Source organism: Podarcis bocagei (genome assembly GCF_964188305.1).
Source record: "Podarcis bocagei genome assembly, chromosome: 4".
In the NCBI taxonomy this organism is placed as follows: domain Eukaryota; kingdom Metazoa; phylum Chordata; class Lepidosauria; order Squamata; family Lacertidae; genus Podarcis; species Podarcis bocagei.
In genome coordinates, this window is record NC_138128.1 from 99,265,524 (window position 1) to 99,285,222 (window position 19,699).

At 43.6% G+C, this 19,699-nt stretch overlaps 1 protein-coding gene across 2 annotated transcripts in view; it reads right to left on the bottom strand.

The window, feature by feature from the left end:
- Nucleotides 1-19,699, bottom strand: part of EFCAB6 (EF-hand calcium binding domain 6) — a 105,801-nt gene that overhangs the window by 79,577 nt on the left and 6,525 nt on the right. For both annotated transcript variants that reach the window (XM_081191530.1, XM_081191529.1), the window contains exons 5-7: nucleotides 16,811-16,877; nucleotides 9,601-9,737; nucleotides 1,051-1,169 (exon numbers count right to left, since the gene is read on the bottom strand). In XM_081191530.1, coding sequence (XP_081047656.1) covers nucleotides 1,051-1,169; nucleotides 9,601-9,737; nucleotides 16,811-16,877 — 323 coding nt within the window. The remainder of the gene's footprint in view (nucleotides 1-1,050; nucleotides 1,170-9,600; nucleotides 9,738-16,810; nucleotides 16,878-19,699) is intronic.

Here is a 19,699-nt window from a genome sequence, read left to right on the forward strand (position 1 = left end):
AGTTGTAAAATTGTTAACTGTATGTGAAATGGCCTTTATAGTCTTATTGCTGCTGCTACTATTACTGCTACTAATGAAAGCCCCCTATTTTCAATGAACCCAGTCAGGATGCAAGGTTGGTTCATGGTCACTCAGCAGTGCATATGGCAAGAAACATTCTATCCTCTTATAACTTCACATGCCCAAGTACTAAACCCTGGTTCTCAAAACAGGTTTCCTCTTGCAAGCACAAACTAAGCCCTGAGGCTACTGAAGCACATGCTCATGAAAATACGTAAATTTGTTGTGCCACTGCTTACAATGGAAGAAGCTGCTTTTTGGTTGCAGGTATTTTGACTAATTCTGTGCTCATAAGGAGCTGTATTGTATATATACCAATGACCGCAATATTCTGCATAATAAAATGAAACACATTAATGATTCGTTTTTCAGAAATGGTTTCCACAAGGTGCATGTGAAGCAGGGGGCAGGAGTTCTCACTGAGCTGGGAAACCTGTGAATGGATTGTAACATTTCAGACTGTATTAGTAGGTTTTCATGACTAAATGCTGCTTTATAGAAAAAAGTCCATTCTACAGAGAGAACCAGGTGTCAGAGATACACTGAGCCGAGCATTCTTCCTAACTGTTGGTTTTCTATGTGTAATACATTTTTTTTCTGTAGGTAGAAGAAATATGAGATCCCAGCCTGTAGTCTGAATTGATGACAGCTAGATACAGGTTTGCAACCTTAGTGACAAGGGGACCTCAGTTTGGGGATGGAAACTGGTAGATCCCACTGGGATGGCCATAATGCTTGGAAAACTCAGACGGGAACTCAGGGTCACAGACCATGGAATGCACACCAATGTATACAAGTGCTGAAAACATTAGCTCCACTGGTTTGAAGGACTGCTCTTCTTGTCAGAGCTTTATCCAAATGTATAGAGCACGTTGTACAGCTTCCTTATTCCAAATACCATAGCTGCTTATATTTCAGATATTAATCTCATCTTCCTGAAAGCATGAATGGGGGAGAAGGTTGTGCCCCTATTCACCTAAAAATGCCTACCTGAACCTTCGCTTTCTGTAGCTTTTTTCTTTTTTTTGTCCAAGTTTATGCCAAGAAACTGCAAAAACTCTTTGTAACTCAGTGTATTTGTTCGAGACACACAGTAGCGATTCCACAGCCTAAAGACAAAGACAAGACAAAAAATTCTAAATGTGAACCATCCAGAGTAATATATGGGAGAACAAAGATGAAAAATTTACACTTATTTAAATATATGTCGAAAAATAAGAATTGAATAAAATTTTATGTTTAAATTGTACATTCAGTTTTCTCTCAGAAACTAGCTGTTTAGTTGCAATGGCCATCCACTGTGCTTGTCACTCAACCATGTACCAACCATTTCCCTTGGTGGTTCATTTGGACTGCACTTTGACAAATGGGGCCCTACAAAAACAGCTGCCCGGGGGGGGCAGCTTCTGGTCAAGATCTTGACCATCCCCTTCTCTCCCTCTACCCCGTCAGTTTCCCTTTTCTCTCACTCCCCAACAGTCAGCCAGCATTTCATGCTCTGTCCCATGGGGCTGCTTTGGGGGTTTTCTTCACTGGGAGATTTCCCCACATTTGTGGCTTTGTGGCAGTGGGGTGTGCACACACGTGTAACCTATCTCCATTGGTTTCAATGGGCAATTCTCAATAGGCGAGGTGACAGTGAGGTTGGAGCAGTGCAAATGCATTGGCGGAGCTAATCCAGTACTCCTGCCAGGGTATTTGCACAGCACCAACCTCTCCCACCCAGTCAGTAACAGGACCGTTCACATGTCAGGTGAGCACTGCCATTCCACCACTTCTAAGTGTAGTGATGTGAACTTCAGCAAGGGGATACAGGGCATATTTTGTCCCTCTTCATTTTATAGACATATAAAATACAGTGTGTTGTACAGTGATAATTTTTTAACCCTCGGGGACTACAGCCCTCCCAGTCCTGGACATTTACTATACATTGTCAGGGGCTTGAGTAGGTCCATTGCCTCACCCCCCCCCCAACCTTCCACTGAGTGTTTTTAACTAACATACAAACATTCAGTATTTCAATTGCTCTTAGTCACAGACTTAATACTTAGACTCATGCAGCATAAGGGCTGGGGGAAACTGCACAGTCCCTCCACAGTAATCATATGAAGATGAGAAGGGGAATTACACTCTCCCTGACTTCTGATTTCTTTAGACCTGCCCCCACCTCTCATTTTCCTTCAATGGTTGTTGGAAATTTAAAGAAAAACAGAACTTTGTAAAGAACAAGTACCGTATTTTTCGCTCTATAAGACGCACCAGACCACAAGACACACCTAGTTTTTGGAGGAGGAAAACAAGAAAAAAAATATTCTGAATCTCAGGAGCCAGAACAGCAAGAGGGATCGCTGCACAGCGAAAGCAGCAATCCCTCTTGCTGTTCTGGCTTCTGGGATAGCTGCACAGCCTGCATTCGCTCCATAAGACGCACACACGTTTTCCCCTTACTTTTTAGGAGGGAAAAAGTGAGTCTTATAGAGCAAAAAATACGGTATATGTAATTCTGGGTACCCAGGGAGTTTATGTCCCAACTGGAAGGAACTAAACCCAAGTTTGCTGCTAGAAGGAATGATGATCCTCCACTACCACCCATCCTCTCCCTACTGTAAAGCCTCTCAGCCATCGAAAAAGGCCTGGATTCAAAAGTAATATAGAATAAAGGGGTTGCCCGGAGCCCCTTTAATCAAAAGGGTGACTTCAGGAGAGAAAGTTGAGAAGGTTCTGCTGAAAACCTTCCTCGCCTCCTCTGCCCCTTGCAGGTTCCATGCGCATAATTCCAAATGAACTCCCATCCGCCAAAGATGAATCGTTTGTTGTTTCATACATAAATGTTACACATCTCCAGAGAATAAATTTAATCATTTTTATTCAGCTTTAAATGCTCTAAATAAAAATTTGTGATCTTTTTTATGATGGTACTCACTACTGTTGATGTAGTGACATTCAAACAGATTTATCACATCCCAGCATGCAATGCCAAGCACAAGATTTATTGTCAAATAAAGCCACGTTTTGTTGTTTTCCACTGGCCTGCTTTAGAAAAGTGTTGCTTCTGTTCTGTAATTTCATGTACCAAATTATAAAACTGGGCTATTTTGTTCTGATCAAATTCTGGAGGACATCCCAAGCATACACAAAAAGAGGCACATCAAACAAGCAAACCCAGCTAGTAAAGATGGACTAAAATTGGTTTTGAGGTTGGTGGTAATGAGAGATATAAAATATTTAGAGCAAAGGAAAACAAATAAATTGTCCATCTAATTTCTTTCATTTTTCCTGTAGGCTTGTATCCAACTCAGTGTTTCTGCAACTGCAGCTTATTAAATCTCCATGGACCTCCCAAATGAAAGTCATTCCAAACTCCAGGAGCATACATCCGGCTCAAATAACTACTTACTTGAAAGCACAACCAGCATATAAATTAAACTCTCATTCTACAAATGTAGAGACATTTTTGGACTCCTCCTAGAAATCTACCCTCACTCATGCCATACCTGAGACTGGATTTACACCTGTGGAAGCATGAAGTGGGAATGAGGCAGTAGAATGGGCTGTGCCACTTCAGACAGACAGAATATGCCACTTCCAAATGCTCTGCCCTTGTGTAAACAAAACATCCTTCGTGGCAAACAGAACACTAGTACAGCAGTACCTTGGTTTACGAACTTAATCCGTTCCGGAAGTCTGTTCTTAAACCAAAGCATTCTTAAACCAAGGCGTGCTCTCCCATAGCAGTGGGGGCTCAATTTACAAATGGAACACACTCAACAGGAAGCGAAACATGTTCTTCTTCCAAGGCAGAGTTCACAAACCAAAGCATCTACTTTTGCAGCGTTCTTAATCCAAGTTGTTCATAAACTAAGCTGTTCTTAAACCAAGGTACCACTGTACATAGGAGGTGGGAGTTCTACAGTCCACTCTAATATAATAATATATTAATATTAATATATTATTTATTCTACAACCACAGGACCACTTTATTAGCCTTGTTCACTATAGCCCACAATACTGCCTAAAGTTTTTATACTATACACATATCCCCCAGGACCCAAACCTGATCCTGTCTCTTCTTCAATGTAAAACTCCCCTCCTTCACAATCATGTGCAGGCCGCACCTCCAGTAACACCATCAGACCATTTGAAACTTCCCCCTTTCCCCCGGCTGTCTATCTGAGTGACTGTGACAACACAACCAAGCCAACACCACATGCAAACAATCTAACCATCCAAACCCTCCAGCATCTTCTTAGGCAAGACTGTGTGTCAGGAATGCAGGGCCGGGAAAGCATCAACTGCGGTACTGGGAGAAGAACAGAGCTTTCATTAAAAGCAAAACGGAAAAGGAGCAGCAAGAGACTAGCCCTAAGTAGGTGGCCAGTGCCTGCAGGGTGCCTGAAGAAGATTCCAGGTGCTTGGGGCTTCACCTGACATACATCATAATAAGAACAACAGAAGCAGCAGCAGCAGCAGCAAAAACAACCCTGCAGAATAAATTAAGCAAAACAGAACCGTGCAGCTCTACCCAATTTGCAAAATGTACCGTTTGCAGAATTCAGTTTTACTTATTCTTGTTCTTTGAAAATGGCAGCCACTGATTCCCCTCTCTCCTTCTGAAACATTATATATCGAAAGCACTACAAACACACATTTAAAGTACATTGAGTTCCCCCAAAGAGTCCTAGGAATTCTAGTTTCATCCTCACAGAACTGCAGCTGCCAGAATTCTTAACAAACTAGTTCCTAATATTCTTTGGGGAGGGGAGAGGGGATCAGGGCCAACGCAGTTGTGCTAGGCTAACTAGGAAGTCACTTAGGGCCCAGTACTGACCTTGGAGAGCCACAGTTTTACACAGATTATTTGTGTTATATTTTCTAAGTTTCTGATAATATTTTACTTTTTTAAGTTTTGAAGAATGTTATCATTTTTGAAGTAATCCATACATTAGAATTGTTTTTATGTATATATGTAATAGACCATCAAGTTGATTGATGTTGTATTACACACATGCGCAAAGTGAAAATACACTTAATTTTTAATCTTTCAGTCGCATCTTAATTTTATCTAGAAAATCTATTCATTTTTCTAGTGAGATATGGCTGGAGCTCAGTACTGCAAATGATAGGCAGAAAAAGCTAAGCAGCAAGCAAAGCGAGAGAGGTTTTTCTTGAAATACCTTTGTGCACAGAAAGCAATTGAAGAACAAAAATATGACTATATACTTGTTGAAACCAGCACTGAGGGAGTTGAATGTGTGCTCCTACTGAGAACGACATAAACTCTAAGATAGAAGTTTCACAAATTGGAGATATTTCTGGAAAACACACTGAGGAAAAAGAGGATGTCAAGAAAAGTGAAAGCACTGCAACATCTGCAAAAGAAGATGGTATTGTGCCTGACCTGAATTACAGAGACCCTGCTAACTGGCCTAACTATTGCAGAAATAATTTGTGACATTTTATAATGCAACATGGACCACAGCAGGTTGTATCACATGAGTTTCCCAAAGACAGGAACATTTTCTCTTATACGCTACAAGAGGAGACTAGCAAATGGTGAAGAAGTGTGCCATCAACCTCAAAAGATGTGGCTTCTTGTTTTTGCTGTAGGTTTTTCAGCAAAAAAAAAAAAAAATGGTGCATCATCACTACAAGAAGCAGGTTCAAAAGACTGGAAGAACATTGGAGCAATTCTGTCTTCACGTGAGAGGAATTCTGTCTTCACGAGAGGAATACCGATCATTTAGAAACTTAAATCAGGTCTATCAAAGTAGGTTTCCAACAAGCTGACTTACGTAGACATGGCCATACAATCTGTTGAAGAGGGATTCCAAAAGCTACCACAATATAATTCCTTCTTTGTCTTCCTCTATGGCATATACAGTGACAACAAAAAATCTACTGAAGGTTTACTTAAGACATATGAGAATTTGGAAAAATCATTGCTGAACAATAGAAACCAATATATTGATGCTGAAAACCTGTGCTGTGAACTTATAACAATAGCTCAAAGACTTCCAAAGTCTATGCAGCTATAAGGAAGGCTTCTCTTCATACTACAACAAAAACTCTTGCATAATGGGCTGAATGTTTCTGATGCTCTAAGGATCCTTCTCACACTTCTTCCCGTGCCAGTGGCAAGCGGTGAACACAGTTTCTCGAAGCGCAAGCTTGTAAAAGCTTACATACACTCAACAATGTTGCAAAAGTGACTACAGTGGTGCCCCGCAAGACGAATGCCTCGCAAGACGGAAAACCCGCTAGACGAAAGGGTTTTCCGTTTTGGAGGTGCTTCGCAAAACGAATTTCCTATGGGCTTGCTTCGCAAGACGAAAATGTCTTGCGAGTTCCTGTGGGGTTTTTTTCCTCCCCCCCCCTTTTCCCAAGCCGCTAAGCCGCTTATCAGCTGATCCGCTAAGCCGCTTAACAGCTGATCCGCTAAGCCGCTAATCAGCTGATCCGCTACGCCGCTAAGCCCGCTAAGCCGCTAATAGCGCTAATCTGCTAATGGGCTTGCTTCGCAAGACGGAAAAAAACGCAAGACGAAGAGACTTGCAGAACGGATTCTTTTCGTCTTGCGAGGCACCACTGTAGTTGGCTTGGGAAGTATTATCAGCTGAACATGCCCAAGCATCAGGGCTTGACCTGAAGAAATTGCTGGGAACATTTTGTAAAGGAAAAGGCAATTTAAAATAAATTTAGCAGTTTCAAGTTTTGTGTTTCTCTTTTTTTCCTACAAGACACGTGTTTTGCTTGGGGCGCAAGTAGGTAGCCTTGCCTAGGGCTCAAAACAGCCTGGCTCCACCCAGGGAAGCACAACATGGGCCTGAGTCTTGCACTCCCAGTCTGCCATGGTGACTCAAGGAGAGCTTACTAACAATCAATGGGGGTGTGGGATGGGTTTTAATGGGTAGGAGAAAATATATCAGTTGCAATTTCTCCCTCCAGGAGCTCATGTGTGGGGACTGAATAGAGTTTCAAAATCCCATTCTTTTTTTATATAATAATTTTTATTAACAGGCCAATCAGATCACATTAATTCCAAATCACATTAGTTCCAAATTACACAGCCAATTTTTTAAAAAAATTTGTTGGGGGTACCCATACTTCGAGCTCCGAAAGGGATCCAAACATCACTCTTGCTGCTGCATTAATTACACAGTTCTGTCCAGATAGTCTCTTTACTATTTTCCTCATCTTCTTGTTGTTATCATATATTCCTTTCTTTGTGATCTCTGGTAGTCTTCACAAGCGGGTTGAAAACAAACATATCCTGTGTGGATTTTACGCTTCTCCAAGAGCCATATCACATAAAGGACAGACGCCATTTCCACATCTCTGTACAGAACATTCCCACAGTCTGTCTGTTGATTTCCATAGGCCTGCCAGTCTGTCATCAATTTTCTCAGGGGGCCCTGCCAGGTCAAACTCACATTCTGATAACCATACATTCACATTCCGATAACCCTGGTCCTCCTCCCCCTCGTCCTGCTGTGGGCAGGCCTGCCGTAACGAATCCCTATTTGTTACTGCGTCACAAAGCTTTCCTTCCTTTCCCGATGTTCCCACAAGTCCTCTCTTTGATTAGTAATTTATTTCCACACAGTTCTTAATCTCCTGCTTGTGATCAGTAATTGCAACGATTCTTTCTCGGGGGGGGGTTATTAGGTACTCACATAAGAAGAAAAAAGTTTTTTCCTCCCCCCCCCTTTTCAGTTTCACTCCGACATACCAATCTTTTAATGATGAGTCTTCTCTTGATTTATTGTCCAGCCCATCGCTCCGCTTCACAGAGATCCCATTAATTAGCAGTCTTTACTCCCGATCTTCACTTGAAGTTATGTGCATTTGCTTCTTTTTCTAATTGTTTATTTTGAGCTCTGCAACTAGCTGCGCAATCAGAGACAGCGTCCGGGAGAGCCAGCCCACCCGAGGGCTTTGTGCCTAGTGCCCTCACCCCCTTCTTTCGAATCCGGGGGTGAAATATGGCAACAGCAGGCAAGGCAGTGTTCCCCATTCTCTTGGGGTGACACAGGGAGGCTGCATACTCCCATATCAGCCTCTTAATTACCTCGTGTGAGCCAGAGAGATGGTACTGTCGGCCATCTTCCAATGCGCCCCCTAGCGGCCCCCCTCAAAATCCCATACTTGGCAGCAGAATCAAAAGCTTAGGAATTAGGTTGTAAAACCTTGTTTTGAGCAAGTCCAGCTAATGAAGGAAGCTGGCTTCCTCCTTCTTACCCCGCTTATAACTTTTAATCTTGCATTAATTCACAGCAATGGCAGCAGTAAAAACTATGCAGTCAAAATACTTATATTTACAGCATGTACCTAAAGCTGGAGCAAGTGGAGTCACATCTACATCCAACACTGGTCAAAGGAAGAGAGAGAGGAACAGGAAGTACTATATGCTCCTTCCTCTCCAGGGGAAATGACATCACACAGAGCCCTCTCTACCAACTGTATTTTTTTCTATGGTCTGAATATATGTTTATCAGCAGTACTGGATGTGGTGTTAGCCCTTTCTTAAGCTAACTAGCCAGCATATGTGATTATTAGGTTTGGTTGCTAATCTCCAACAGAGGGCAGTGGAGCCTCTCTTGTTCCATTCTGGTCTCCATTCTTGCTACCCTTCACAAGCTTCATAACAACTCAGTGTAACCCCCTCCCTCCCTCGGTGAAGCCCAATGGGCTGAGCTGCTCTGCCATGGTCACTGCTGCTTGCTCTTGAGACATCTCTTAGACTCGTTCACTGCCAGGCACTCACGGCATTAAGCCACGTAGGTCACAGCACTTCGTGATCTTTGTAGAGCGTTCCACCTAAAATGCTGTCACTGACTGGCTGAAGGAATTCTGGGCAATATTCACATAACCCCTGCCTTGGAGAGTCTATTACACAGAGGGGTTTTGTTTAATATGTGCAGTATGCAGACCCCAGAAGGAGAGAGGCCAAAGATCATGGGTAGGCAAACTAAGGCCCAGAGGCTGGATTCAGCCCAATCGCCTTCTCAATCCAGCCCGCGGACAGTCCAGGAATCAGCATGTTTTTACATGAGTAGAATGTGTCCTTTTATTTAAAATGCATCTCTGGGTTATTTGTGGGGCATAGGAATTCGTTCTTCTTCCACCCCCTCCCCAAAAAATATATAGTCCGGCCCCCCACAAGGTCTGAGGGACAGTGGACCGGCCCCCTGCTGAAAAAGTTTGCTGACCCCTGCCAAAGATGCACGTGAAGCAGCCAGCAGGAGGCAGAAGTAGATTAAAAGGGACATTAAGCAGCACAATGAAAGGGACTTCACCAACTGACTTGTGCCTTGCATTGAGGGTCTGGCGAATGGGAGAGTGTGAATGGGGGGGGGGGGAGAGACACTTCCCCATTAAGGCCTCATGACGAGCTTCCATGGTCTAGTCCCTAATTATCACTAATAGCGTAGAAAGGAAAATGCGATCAACCTGCTGCAAGAAGTATAGTTCTGTACTGCAGCCTTAACATAGTTTCCCCGCAATGGCTTCCCACGAATCCTTAACTTGTTCTTTACTTACTTATCATACTCACAATCCGTCATCTTGAAGCAGTTGACCTCGATAATTCTTCTCAGCTCGTGACGCTGTATCTGCCCATTTTGATTGTAGTCAAAAAGTCTACATGTCTTGATAAAGCGTTTCAGCTTTTTGGATATCTATTCAGCGTTTTCAAAGGATTCGTGTTAAAATAAGAAGCAAATGGTTAGCGATAGAAGCTGTGGTTCAGGTGATGGAGAAGTGTGCTATCATTTTTTTTCCTCTTTCAGAAAATGCACCTCCACACACACACACACCTCACACTGCATACCACGGTCTTTCAGATTTCACTCTCAAATATGAGAAAAGACACTTTGCCTTTATCAGATGTTATGAAGGTAATGTTCTCTCTAAATGATATTTGGGAAAGTCAAAAATCACTTTCAAAAGTATAGATTCATTTCAAACCATATTCATTGCTGTTGAGCAGTACATAAATGATACTTTTGTTCAGCTATTGAAACCTAAATATATGCTGAAAATGAAACGTGTTAAGATGGTCGGGGGAGGGGGCTCAGCATATTTTAAAGATGTGGTTAGTTGTACTAAATATTGGCAATTTATTAGTATTCAGCATTGGGCAGAATGAACATACTTTCTACGAAAGAGGGAAAGGGGGTGTCATGGGTTTTTTTTTATAATAATAAAAACAGCAACAAAACTGTACTAAAGATGAAATCTTTGAAATTTGCATTCCTTTTTTCTTTTTCTACCTGAACAAAGCTGGGTCTGGGAATTTTAGCAATATACTAAGAAGAGCCTATCCAAAACATAGGATGTGGTTATACTTATCTTTACATACAATTTCTATTTCAATCTCACTCTGTTTGCAAGTAAAATCCTTGCTTAAATATGCCATGCCATCCAACATTTCACAGGTACATTCAGGGGCTGGTTGTTCGAAAGAATGATCTGCAACCTGAAGTCACATCCATGTCTTAAAGACATGAGCAAATTGAGCTCGTATTTTGCACAATTTGTATACGGTGTCTGTTTGATAATGTGCTATGCCTAATAAAGGATACTGGACATGAGCAAATGAAGTGTCAGAAGGAAGATACATGCCTGTTACATAAAGAAAAACCTTTCTGGAAGAAGAGTTAAAAACCCATGTCTTCACACATTAGGGAAGGCGGGGGGAAAGAATTATTGTGCATGCAGATGCCTACAACTTCTGTGGCTTAAAGTCACCCATGATTATTCCACAGGAGCCCCTATGGATCCCTGGCTAGTTCACAGATTCCATACATCAACTATTATTCCATTAACATTCGACACCTTGATTATAATGTTTTAGATGCCTACTAAAAACTTTATAACAGCAAACCTATCCAGACACATGATTCAGTTATGTACACTTGCTTTTAAATTATGCTGATTTTATCTATATATTAGGATTAGGGATAGGAAGTGCTTATTTGAAGTTCATAAAGTTCCATAAATGAATGAATGAATGTTTGCAATTAAATAGAACCCTTGCAAAAGGCGGCCAGTTGGTTCCACCAATCAGAAAAGCATTTATCAGTAAAGTCCTCCCGATGTTACTGTATGGGGTTGAAATCTGGGGGTGGAATTTAAAAACACTACAACGGCTGGAGATTCTGCAAAACTCTTTTGCACGAAAGATACTGGGCCTCCCCAAGGGCTCGGTTGCTGCACAGTTAAGAACAGAACTGGGCCTCCCCTCCATTGTTGCGAGAGCCCACATTAGAATTATTAGTTTTTACTGTAAATTAATCAATGCCCCAGGTTCCCTACTAGCCAGGCAAGCCTTTTTAACTTGTTCCCATAGCAACAAATGGTCCAAGGCCATGGAGACTATTACTGCACGCTACTCCCTTCCAGATCTCGTCACGCTGTCATCTTGGCACCAACATAAAATCCGGGCCTGGGTTCTTACAAGAGACGAGGCCATGGACCGGGCACAGTCCACCACAGCCCGCCTCTCCATGTGGCTCCCTAAAGTGAAAGTGGTAAGATCACTTGCAAACTACTTGATAGAACTGACGGAGCCCAATTTGAGAAGAGCGTTTACTATGGCCCGTTTCCATTCTATACCCACGGCCTTCCTTCAGGGGATTTACTCTAAGACCCCCTATTACTCAGCGTCTATGTCCATGCACAATGAATGAAGTAGAGGACTTCATACATTTCTTTTTCTACTGCCCTATTTATGAGCCAATAAGATCTAAGCTCCTCCTTTTGATCCCGTCCACCATTACGTCTAAGGAAGACTGTTTGAAATCGCTTCTTGTGGACGCAAATCCCCAAATTTCACGTGGGGTGGCAATCTTCATAGTGCAGGCCCTGAAACTCAGGGCTACTCTGACAGGGTAGTGTGTCCTAGACCTGGACCTGTCCTAATTCTTTTTATTACATTCTTTTTTAACTCAATGTGCCAAGCTTACTCTGGGGCCATTTTATGCTTTATATATATCCGTATATTAGATTTCTGGCGCTGGCAACTAAATCCTTGCATTATTGTTTTAGGGTAATTTAAATGTCATGACGCCAGCAATATCGCCTTGAATCTTGCTGGGTTGCTTGTCTCTAGCATTTTTGTATTGTCTTATCTTGCTATGGCTGTATGCTAATGCAATAAAGGTTTGAATGAATAGAACTAGACTCAGGGCATCCAGGGGTCATTCATTGGCAAAGCAGAGTCTGGTGCTTTGAGGCACAAATAGAGAAATCCATTTGTGCCAGGCCTGTCCAATGCTTTTTTATGAGGTAGAGAATGCTCTGCTCTGTGAGTCCAGTGAAGCTCTTCCTCACCGCATGGGGACAGCATTCCCTGAAACAGCAAATAACAGATCACTTCTTGCTACATGCCGGGACTTTGTCAAGTCAATGTTAACCAATAATGCTGTCAATCCAATGCAAAAAGTGGGTTTCCTCAAGTCATGCATAGAGAAGACACATGGAACCCTCTCTCCCTACACCAAGACAGCCCCATTTTTTCTGTAGATCTAGGAACACCCTGCGCTTCTAGTGTGATTCTCCACTATGCACAAGCAGCATTCACACAAGAGGACTGCTCTTACAAGGCGAGTGATCAGCAGCAAGCATACTTTAATCTGAAGGGCTTTCAACCCCATGCAAAGGACTGAGGTTGATGTTTTTCTATTGTTAAGTACGTGAAAAATAAAAATAAATGATGTTTCTGAGCAATAAATACATCTATGCCTCATTATCCCTTATATTCTACGTCTAGGCCACTTTGTACAAAATCTTTAATTAAAAGTTTTTTCCCTTGGAATTGTCCCCATCAACAGTGAAATAAAGATTCCCCCACAAATGTGTGCATGCACACACACACACACACACACACACACACACACCCCATGGAAGGGCACAGCTGTGCACACATGAAGTGCTATTCAGCACCAAATGAATTGGAACAAAATAAGTACTGAGACTGTTATGCTCTTAGTTTTGGCTCCATATTCTCAGTAGCACAGTCTAACTTGTCACTTTATATTGATTCCATCTGTTTACACTCTGCAGAGGATTGGCTTCCGACAGCGAACGTTTCCTATTTACCAGCTGGTAAAGATAGGCCAAACCAGATAGGAAAGAATTAAATTATTTTCAAATCCTCATAAACATAAAATGAAAAGAAAAAAAATAATTAACGGGGGAGTGGGATGGGGGTGGAGACTGAGTGATGGTGATGCGAAAGCCAAGCCCTGTCTACTTTATGCTGTTCTGGAAATTCAAAAGGGCCTTGTGTTGATTGTAAGATATTTACTTCTTCACATGCTGCTGTTTATTACATCTGTGAATGCCCTGCTATAAAGGTAAAGAACCCCTGACAGTTAAGTCCAGTCGCAGATGACTCTGAGGTTGAGGTGCTCATCTTGCTCTACAGGCCGAAGGAGCCGGCGTTTGTCTGCAGACAGTTTTTCCGGGTCATGTGGCCAGCATTCTGGTGCAATGGAACACCGAAACCAGAGCAGTGCATGGAAACACCGTTTACCTTCCCCAGCGGAGCGGTACCTATTTATCTACTTGCACTTTTTGGCGTGCTTCCGAACTGCTAGGTTGGCAGGAGCTGGGACCGAGCAACGGGAGCTCACCCCATCGCAGGGATTCGAACCGCCAACCTTCCGATCAGCAAGCCCAAGAGGCTCAGTGGTTTAGACCACAGTGCCACCCGTGTCCCGAGTGCCCTGCTAGTGTAATGCTAATGAGACCCCTGGTGCTAATCATGTTAAAGGCTAAAAATAAGACAGGTGAATAGAACCCACTAACTGCATCTGACTACACTGGTGAGGGTTCATCCTCGAGTCTACCTAGTGGCAGTGAAGGCACGGCAAAGAAGGCATACTTTGCTGCCTCCATTACATCTTCACTGGGTCATCCAGCAGAGGTTTTTCTGGATAGTGCAGAGCCTTTTACTGTCTGGCTCGAAGGAGGTGACAGAAATGATGGTAGCTCACTGTGACTTGTTTGCAAAGCATTTTGAGCATGAAATTGCTTGCATCCACCGGAATCCTGACTCTGCTGTTACAGCAGATGAATCTCAGGCACTGTCTAGTCCGGTTGTGTTGGGTGAGTTTCAGTTAATAAGGCCGGAGGATGTGGAGCAGCGCTTGGACTGGACAGAGTGACCACTTGTGCTCTGGACCCTTGCCCCTCTTGGCAGGGGACAGCTGGCTGGGCCAGGGAGGGGATTAATGTCTCCTTGCAAGAGGGGGTGGTTCCTGCCTGCTTGAAGGAGACAGTGGTAAAACCTCTCAAGGACCACCTCGCCACATATGAACTGATCCAGACCCTGCAATCATCATCTGAGGCCCTTCTTCGTGCACGTCCTTTGTGAGAAGTCCAGAGGATGGCAACATGAGAACGAGCCTTTTCTGCAGTTTGCTCCCCATTTGGGGAGTGCTCCCCCCAGGGAAGCTTGCCTGGTGCCATCATTACATATCTTTAGGTGCCAGGCAAAAACATTCTTCTTCTCCCAGGCCTGTGGCTAATTAAACAATATATTATGTTTTTATGCTGTGATCCTTAGAAGGGCAGCATAGGAGTCTAATAAATAAATATTACTAAATGCATTGGGTTTTACTTGTGTCTGGCGTTGCAAAAAGAGAGGAAGGGATATCAAATGCCTTGTTGGTAGACAAGACCTTGTTGGGTGAGGGCTGGGTAGAGGTTCTGTGAGCCTGCAAACCATGAAGGGAATTCCTAAAAAAATAACGGACACAATCTAGATGAAGTTAAATTGTAGTTGATATTTTACTGTTGGTGGCTGCACTCTGCATGGTGGGTGAGCAGGAGAGCATCAAATGAATGAAAAAGAACAGAACTTTCAACCATTCTGTCTTTATGGAACTTTTTCCACCTTATGGAACTTTTTCACCATCCCACCCACAGGGCCAGTCCCTCTTTTCTGTACTTGCTGTAGAAAAAAAACAAACTATTCCTGTTTGGAGAGGTATTTGCAGTGCCTTAATAGAAAGCGTAAGTTGGCACCTACATGCAGAGGACTTCTTTAGGGTTGAGGGTACAGCATTGTGAAGGAATAGAGGCCCAATTCAGATGAACTGTGAAATGTTTTATGGTACAGTAACCAGTCTGTTCATGCCTGTCCCCTCAAGAGGTTTCAAGGGCTGCACTGGCCCCCAAGGCCTGGGGTTCCCCACCTCTGCCACGGAGTACACTAGCACACGAGGGATTTGTCCCAAGCTGCTTATAAAGGAAACTCTAATAGATGGACTGCTGTTCTAGTCTTGAAGCTGGGATTTGAAAGGGGTTTAAGAGCATTCATTCATTCATCTGGAGAATTCCTGGAGACAAGTTTAGCACTGAAGATGCAACTTCTGCATCTCTTTCATCAGCTTCATTGTGCTGTTATACCTGCAGTCTAAAAAAGTGACATACATATCTATCTGATGGGCTGGTGAGCATCTGTACACTGACAAGGCAAATACTCCCCCCGCCAAAGGTATTCAAGGTGACATTTGCAACTGCAGGATCGTCCAAATCTGTGCATCATCTCCTTGACTTTGTGGATTAATCCTTTTTTCCAATTTAAGGATGCTAAAACTGCAAATGATCCTGTATTAAACTACTGATAGAGAGATAGATAGATACTTACATATAAGCTTAATCTTAGATCGTCCTTAATCAAATAAATAAATAAATAAACACAAGCTCTTATACATTAAATTTTCTGGAAGCTTAATTGGGGCCATGGGGGATATTTTCTGTTCATAAATGTTGCAACAGAAAGATAGCTTGGCTGTTTCATTTGTCATGGGGAAATGGAAATGTTACTCTCCTGTTAGCTGCATGAATATATATATATATGACGATGAAGAAGAAGAAAAGCAATGGCAGCCATAAGAACTATATTTGAGCGATGACTGATAGGGTTTACTGTAGTGAGGAATGAATGACAGTCTTGGATGCAATCTGTCCCGACAGCTCTGTGATATGCTAATGTCTCACACAGTCTAGGATGACAGATACAGACACCCTTCATGAGAGAAAGATGCTGGCACCTGGGTCCGATATAGATACATGTGGGTGAGATGGCGCACACAGCGCTTGTGCCAGAGAGGCTGCGTCTTGGCAAACAAGGCTGCTCCATCTTGCTATGCCGCAGCTGTACTTGCAAATCCTCTGCAAAAACCTCCTGCCTAATTATTAAGCCTGGAGAGTTATGCCAGCGTGATTTGTCTTTGGCGGCCAAAACGTGTTTCATAGGTGAGTAAAGCCCAGTGTTGGGGTACACAAATGTGGACGCTATGGGCAGCCATTAATTCTTTTCCTGGAGACTGCTTGTTCCTGGATGTCCGGCACAACACTGAGAAGACATCTTTCCCTACGTGCTCAATGCATTTCATGGGGGGCAAAGAGTGGAAACAGACACAGACTGCCTTCCTGGCCCCATGTTCTCTGGCATTTACTCCAGACCCTGGAAGGAGCAAGGGTCCAAGTGTCTTCCAAGCTGGCAGAAGGATGCAAAGGGGCAGAGTTGGCTCCCCACTTTGCATCAGGCACTGGGGAAAGTCAGAAGCAACGAGACAGTCCCCCTGTTTCTGAAACTCAGCACAAAACGAGAGGTGAGTGACTCTCCTTTTCCCCTGAGTTTTTTGTACACATGAGAGATCTTGAGAGCTCAGCGATGACCACAGGCTATCAAGGGCAAGGGCAATGACTGAGTGTTACTTGCTGTGTGCAATACCTTCTCCCGTAAGAGGCATTCTAGCTGACTCAACGTCCTCGACCGCGAATCTTCAGCACTACTCCACCTAAAAAAGTAAAGGTAAATGAAATTACCATGAACAATGTTGCAGAGCAGCAATGCCCACCATACTCCCCCAAAGAGTATTCAGGGCCTTTCTGCCCCCCCCCCGAAAAGGCTCTGTTTTATGCACTGTTTGTGCACTGCAGCCCCCCACTAGTGGCTGTTAACTGATCTCATACCCGGCAGCAACAGGACCACACTCCTTGTTTGTTTCTTGGGTCCAGTGTCATGTTGCACATTTGGAAAAAGCTGCCCACAGACCGCTTGTCACCAACCCATAATCTCAAGGACTCTCTCCCTTTTATAACTACTCCTGGCAGAAATAAGGAAGGCACGTCTGCTCTGCTGTCTTCTATTTCTCTCCCACCCCAAGTATTTCAGAGCATCTTTAGATTGCTGCAAAATGGAGAGCAGGATTCGCTTCCGCTCTTTCTGCCTCTCAGCCTTTACAGGGCTCTCCCGTTCCCTCACCGCCTTTTCCCTCCCTGCTAACAAACTGCTAAACGGGGGAGAGAAATGGCTTTGGCAGGGAAAGTGGCCCCAGCCAAACCAAGGAGTTAAAGAGGTAAAAAGAAAGTGGGAGCCCCTTAGCCTAGGACACTTCCCCAATTCATCACACATGCGCACAAACCTCTCTCCAAACCTTTTTCAAAGAGGGCAAGATTTGATGAAGTGAAGGGCCGTGAACACCGACCAAATGACCAACCAAAATTTTTTTAGGATTAAAGTTGTTGCGTTTTTTTTAGGATTTTACCCCAGGAAATAAACTGCCACATGGGCAGGGTTAAACTGACCAGCAGGCCAGATTAGGCTCCTGAGACGGACTTTGGACATGCCTGCTTTGTGCCATTCTTCACCTCCCAGCCACTCTGGCTTCCTGCTTCCAGGAAGTCCATTCTGCAACAATTAGTTTTTGTTGTTTTTTGAAAAAAGAGGTTGGGGGCCTGGTGCTTGTGATGATCAGGCGCTAGGAAAATTGAGCTGTCATCTCCAGGTGTATCCCTACCACAGGTGGGCAGTTGTTTTTTGTTTGGTTTGTGAAGTGGGGTGAGAGATGCACATGTGCTGCCAAAGCTGTGGAGGAAGTGGGGCAACAGATGAATTGAGAAAGGAGCAAGCACATGCATACATACACATGCATTTTTCCACATTAAAATATCTGTCCAGGTGAGCGTGCTCATTTGGTCTACTGAGTTCAAAAGATGTTTTTCCACAATATGCATTAAGGGGGGGTGTACTGAGGGGGGGGGAACATGCTCTGGTACACTTCACCCTTTCCTTTAAAATGGACACTTGCAATCTTAACCCCACCATGCATGAGGGGCAGAAAGTCTATGACGCCACAAGGAGGACTTCTCTTCACACTACAACAAAAACTCCTGGATAATGTGATGAATGTTTCTGCTGCTCTAAGGAGACTAGTTGGCTTGGCAACTATTATCAGTTGAACATGCCCAGGCATCAGGGCTTGACCTGAAGGAACCGGGGACAACGTTTGCAAAGGAAAAGGAAGGCAAAGTGAGATTTTGATGTGCCTGAAATTGAAACTTTCAAGAGACTGAAATTTTAGCATCAGAATTCACAAGATTATCCAAAAGGAGCTGTGTGCTAAAGCATTTTCTTTTGTATTTGAGAAAGATAATCAAAGTTTGTTGTATTACTTAGGCTTGCCATTTAAAATAAATGCAGTAGTTCCAAGGTTTTTTGCCTTTCATTTTTCCTACAACACATCTCTTTTTGAAAACTTAAGTTAGCAGTTGGGGGGGGGGGGTCCAAGCAGTTAGCCTTGCCTAGGGCTCAAAATAGCCTGGCACCAGCACTGCTGCCAATGCTGACATGTTGGGGCAATGAGCAAGCAGCAAAGCTCTTGCAAGTTGAAGGAGTAGGGCTTTGAAGGATCAGCTGCAGAAAGAAAATGAGGCAGAGAGGGGAGAAGGCCACATGATGTGGTCCACGGAGATGTGGCGTGAAAGCCAAGAAACCCGATATAACCACAAAACTATAGCATGCAAGAGGCATACTGCGCGGCACCATACATGCATTTCTTCTAGAAATCCTTTTTGCGTTACCACGTTAGAAGAAAAGCAGGTTTTAGCTCAGGGACATCTAAGATGCAGTCATATCAGAGGGAACGTCATGTGGTCCCAGCCCCCAAATGCAGCAACAACCAAAGTTTGGAGTAAGATTTTGGGTGCTTATAAGAGGCTGAAGATGAAGGAGGAAGTGGCAGCCGTAGTGATCAATGGAGCTGATGAAGAGCAGAACTGAAGCTCTGACCAGCATTCAATTAGCTGAGAGCCAAGCTAGACAAGAACCAGGAAATTCAGTTGCAGCCTTCTTTCTATGCCTGCCCCACAACTGATGCTTGTGGCAAAGGGGGACAGAGATGTGGTATCCCATCACCCAAAAGCCAAGAGAACAAGGGATGGGGTTTTTAACCCTTTCCACCCATCACATTTTCCTGATCAGCTAATACCGTGGTACCTCGGGTTAAGTACTTAATTCGTTCCAGAGGTCTGTTCTTAACCTGAAACTGTTCTTAACCTGAAGCACCACTTTAGCTAATGGGGCCTCCTGCTGCCGCTGCGCCACCACCACGTGATTTCTGTTCTCATCCTGAAACAAAGTTCTTAACCCGAGGTACTATTTCTGGGTTAGCAGAGTCTGTAACCTGAAACACCTGTAACCCGAGGTAGCACTGTAACCTAAATTCCTGATTTCCTAATAACCACTTCTTTAAGTGGGTCCAGGAAGACTCTCTCACAGAGGGAAGTATTCACCAACCCACAAAACCTATTGCCCAGCCCTGCCTGGCTCACATTTATA